This window comes from Salvelinus sp. IW2-2015, linkage group LG15, assembly GCF_002910315.2.
Source record: "Salvelinus sp. IW2-2015 linkage group LG15, ASM291031v2, whole genome shotgun sequence".
Taxonomy (NCBI): domain Eukaryota; kingdom Metazoa; phylum Chordata; class Actinopteri; order Salmoniformes; family Salmonidae; genus Salvelinus; species Salvelinus sp. IW2-2015.
Window position 1 is genome coordinate 69547 of NC_036855.1, and position 3944 is coordinate 73490.

General features: G+C 49.2%; 1 protein-coding gene across 1 annotated transcript in view; it reads left to right on the forward strand.

The window, feature by feature from the left end:
• The window catches only part of LOC111973915 (protein unc-13 homolog B-like), a 69583-nt gene extending 68427 nt beyond the window's left edge, over positions 1 to 1156 (forward strand). Inside the window, exon 18 of the mRNA XM_070446851.1 lies at positions 1082 to 1156. Coding sequence (XP_070302952.1) covers positions 1082 to 1156 — 75 coding nt within the window. The remainder of the gene's footprint in view (positions 1 to 1081) is intronic.
• Positions 1157 to 3944: the final 2788 nt, after the last annotated feature.

A 3944-nucleotide genomic window follows, 5' to 3' on the forward strand; every position in this document is an offset into this window, starting at 1 on the left:
GTTGCTTATGGTTACCTGTCAAGTCAGCAGTTCTGTGTCTGACTGACTGTCACCCGTAAACTCCTGTTGTAGCTCCAGGCCCGAATAACTGTCTGCCATGCATCAGCGGCTGAGATCCTTACCAGATCACAGGTCATCTAACCGCCAGACGCAGAGGCGACGCTTACACATCTGAGTCCTCTCATGGACTTCCTGGATGAAAGTGAGTGAGGCTAACACGTGGTCGGACGCCATTTTGGTTGCAGGGATGGGCTTGTAGTGTACATTCATAACAGACGCCATTTTGGTGCAGAGATGGGCTTGTAGTGTACATTCATAACAGACGCCATTTTGGTGCAGAGATGGCTTGTATGTAACATTCATAACAGACGCCATTTTGGTGCAGAGATGGGCTTGTAGATGTACATCATAACAAGATGCCATTTGGTGCAGGGATGGGCTTGTAGTGTACATTCATAACGACGCCATTTTGGTCAAGAGATGGGCTTGTAGTGTTACATTCATAACAGACGCCATTTTGGTGCAGAGATGGGCTTGTAGTGTACATTCATAACAGACGCATTTGGTGCAGAGATGGGCTTGTAGTGTACATTCATAACAGACGCCATTTTGTGTGCAGAGATGGGCTTGTAGTGTACATTCATAACAGACGCCATTTTGGTGCAGAGATGGGCTTGTTTAGTGTACATTCATAACAGACGCCATTTTGGTGGCATGAGATGGGCTTGTAGTGTACATTCATAACAGACGCCATTTGGGTGCAGAGATGGGCTTGTAGTGTACATTCATAACAGACGCCATTTTGGTGCAGATGGGCTTGTATGTACATTCATAACAGACGCCATTTTGGGCAGCAAAAAAAGATGCAGGTTCCAGCAATGCTATTTTGGATGGTAGACTTGTGTGTGTGAGTCTCACACTAGACCATGTTGATCAAGTAGCATGTTTGTGACAGAACTAGCTGGCACACAAGGGAGTTGGTTCTGGCTGATATTGTGTCAAACATGCTCCGTCTGTAACTGGGGAAAGAGGTTACAGTAGGGCTCAGTGTTCTGTGTCTCTCTTCTCCCCGTAACCCCAGTCTGAGTCTGTTGCTGACACCTGTGAGAAGACGGTTCTGAAGAGAATACTGAAGGATCTGTGGAAGATTTTCTGAGCAGCTTGGAGAAACCATCATCTTACCTCAGAGCAACAATGGTTCGTAAGTCTATCTGCCCTCCTCACAAATCTATATATACCATCAGTCTACCACCACACCCTCTAGACCTCCTGTCTCCATCAGACAGTCTACCACCCTGTAGACCTCCAGTCTACCACCAACCTGTAGACCTCCAGTCTACCACCAACCTGTAGACCTCCTGTCTTCCATCAGACAGTCTACCACCACCCTGTAGACCTCCAGTGCACCACCACCCTTGTAGACCTCCAGTCTACCACCACCCTGTAGACCTCCTGTCTTCCATCAGTCTACCACCACCACCCTGTAGACCTCCTGTCTTCCATCAGTCTACCACCACCACCCTGTAGACCTCCGTCTTTCCATCAGTCTAACCACCACCCTGTAGACCTCCTGTCTTCCATCCAGTCTACCACCACCCTGGTAGACTTCCTGTCTTCCCATCAGTCTACCACACCAACCCTGTAGAACCTCCAGTTCTTCCATCAGTCTACCACCACCCTGTAGACCTCCTGTCTTCCATCAGACAGTCTACCACCACCTGTAGACCTCTGTCTTCCATCAGTCTACCACCACCACCCTGTAGACCTCCAGTCTTCCATCAGTCTACCACCACCCTGTAGACCTCCTGTCTTCCATCAGACAGTCTACCACCACCCTGTAGACCTCCTGTCTTCCATCAGTCTACCACCACCACCCTGTAGACCTCCAGTCTTCCATCAGTCTACCACCACCCGTAGACCTCCTGTTTCCATCAGACAGTCTACCACCACCCTGTAGACCTCCAGTCTACCACCACCCTGTAGACCTCCAGTCTACCACCACCTGTAGACCTCCAGTCTACCACCACCCTGTAGACCTCCAGTCTACCACCACCCTGTAGACCTCCAGTCTACCACCACCCTGTAGACCTCCAGTCTACCACCACCCTGTAGACCTCCAGTCTACCACCACCCTGTAGACCTATCCAGTCTACCACACCCTGTAGACTCCATTACCACCACCCTGGAGACCTCCAGTCTCCACCACCATGTAGACCTCCAGTCTACACCACCCTGTAGACCTCCAGTCTACCACCACCCTGTAGACCTCCAGGCTACCACACCCTGTAGACCTCCAGTCTACCACCACCTGGAGACCTCCAGTCTACCACCACCATGTAGACCTCCAGTCTACCACCACCATGTAGACCTCCAGTCTACCACCACCCTGTAGACCTCCAGTCTACCACCACCATGTAGACCTCCAGTCTACCACCACCCTGTAGACCTCCGTCTACCACCACCCTGTAGACTCCAGTCTACCACCACCCTGTAGACCTCCAGTCTACCACCACCCTGTAGACCTCCAGTCTACCACCACCCTGTAGACCTCCAGTCTACCACCACCCTGTAGACCTCCAGTCTACCACCACCCTGTAGACCTCCAGTCTACCACCACCATGTAGACCTCCAGTCTACCACCACCCTGTAGACCTCCAGTCTCAACACCACCCTGTAGACCCTCAAGATGTTTATTGGACATAAAAAGAAACAGATATCACTAAGGTCTCCACTGTTCTCCTCACCCTCCTCTGTTCTCCCTCACCCTCTACTGTTCTCCCTCACCCTCTTCTGTTCTCCCTCACCCTCTTCTGTTCTCTCTCACCCTCTTCTGTTCTCCCTCACCCTCTACTGTTCTCCCTCACCCTCTACTGTTCTCCCTCACCCTCTTCTGTTCTCCCTCACCCTCTACTGTACTCTCTCACCCTCCTCCTCTGTTTCTTATGTCTCCAGGGAGCTCAGATTCTGACTGCTGCCAAGGGGCTGTCTAACCTGAAGGTACAGACCACTTTATCTCCTTCCTCTATGTCTATACTATAGACACGCCTTCTGTTTAGAACCAAGCGATACGTTTGAATATCTGTACACGGACCTTATTAACACACTCCCAGTGAGTGATGACCATGAAAACATAGCAGACGGTGGGCTTTAGGTATGATCAACAAGGACATTATTCTTCTGACTTAATCTAGATCTATTTTGGGATGTTTGACCTTGTCTCGTTGGCTTGCTAGCTTGGTAATCAATCCTCTGATGACATCATCGATGTTGTCGACGATAATCAATCTGCCTAAGTGTTTGTTAACTCGCGTGAGCTCGATCTGAAGTTGTATTAGGTCATATTCACGTAAACAAGATCCTTTCTGGTTCGAAACTAAACACACACACACACAACTTTTCATGATGCGGCCGGAAATGGTTCTACAAGTTGAGCTGCTCTCCTGTGCCAGGATATCCTTCGTTGTTTTCTGTATTGAGTTATTACACACAGTGGGCGTGACTAATGCCTGTCTGTTACTCTGGTTGCCATAGGGAGGGGGCGAGGCCAAAAGCCTTACAACCAAACAGTGTGTCATAATGGAGGCTGCGCTGGAAACTATTAAGGTGAAAACACACACACGTCTGACATCACACACGTCACACATCACACACATCACACATCACACATCACACATACACACACACATCACCCATACACATTACACATCACACATCACACATCTCACATCACACACGTCTCACATCACACACGTCTCACATCACACATACACACATCACACATACACACATACACACATCACACATCACACACGTCTCACATCACACACATCACACATCACAAACGTCTCACATCACACATATCACACACAACACACATCACACATCACACATCACACACATCACACACTACACACACAACATTAATCCTTTAACAATGTCACAAA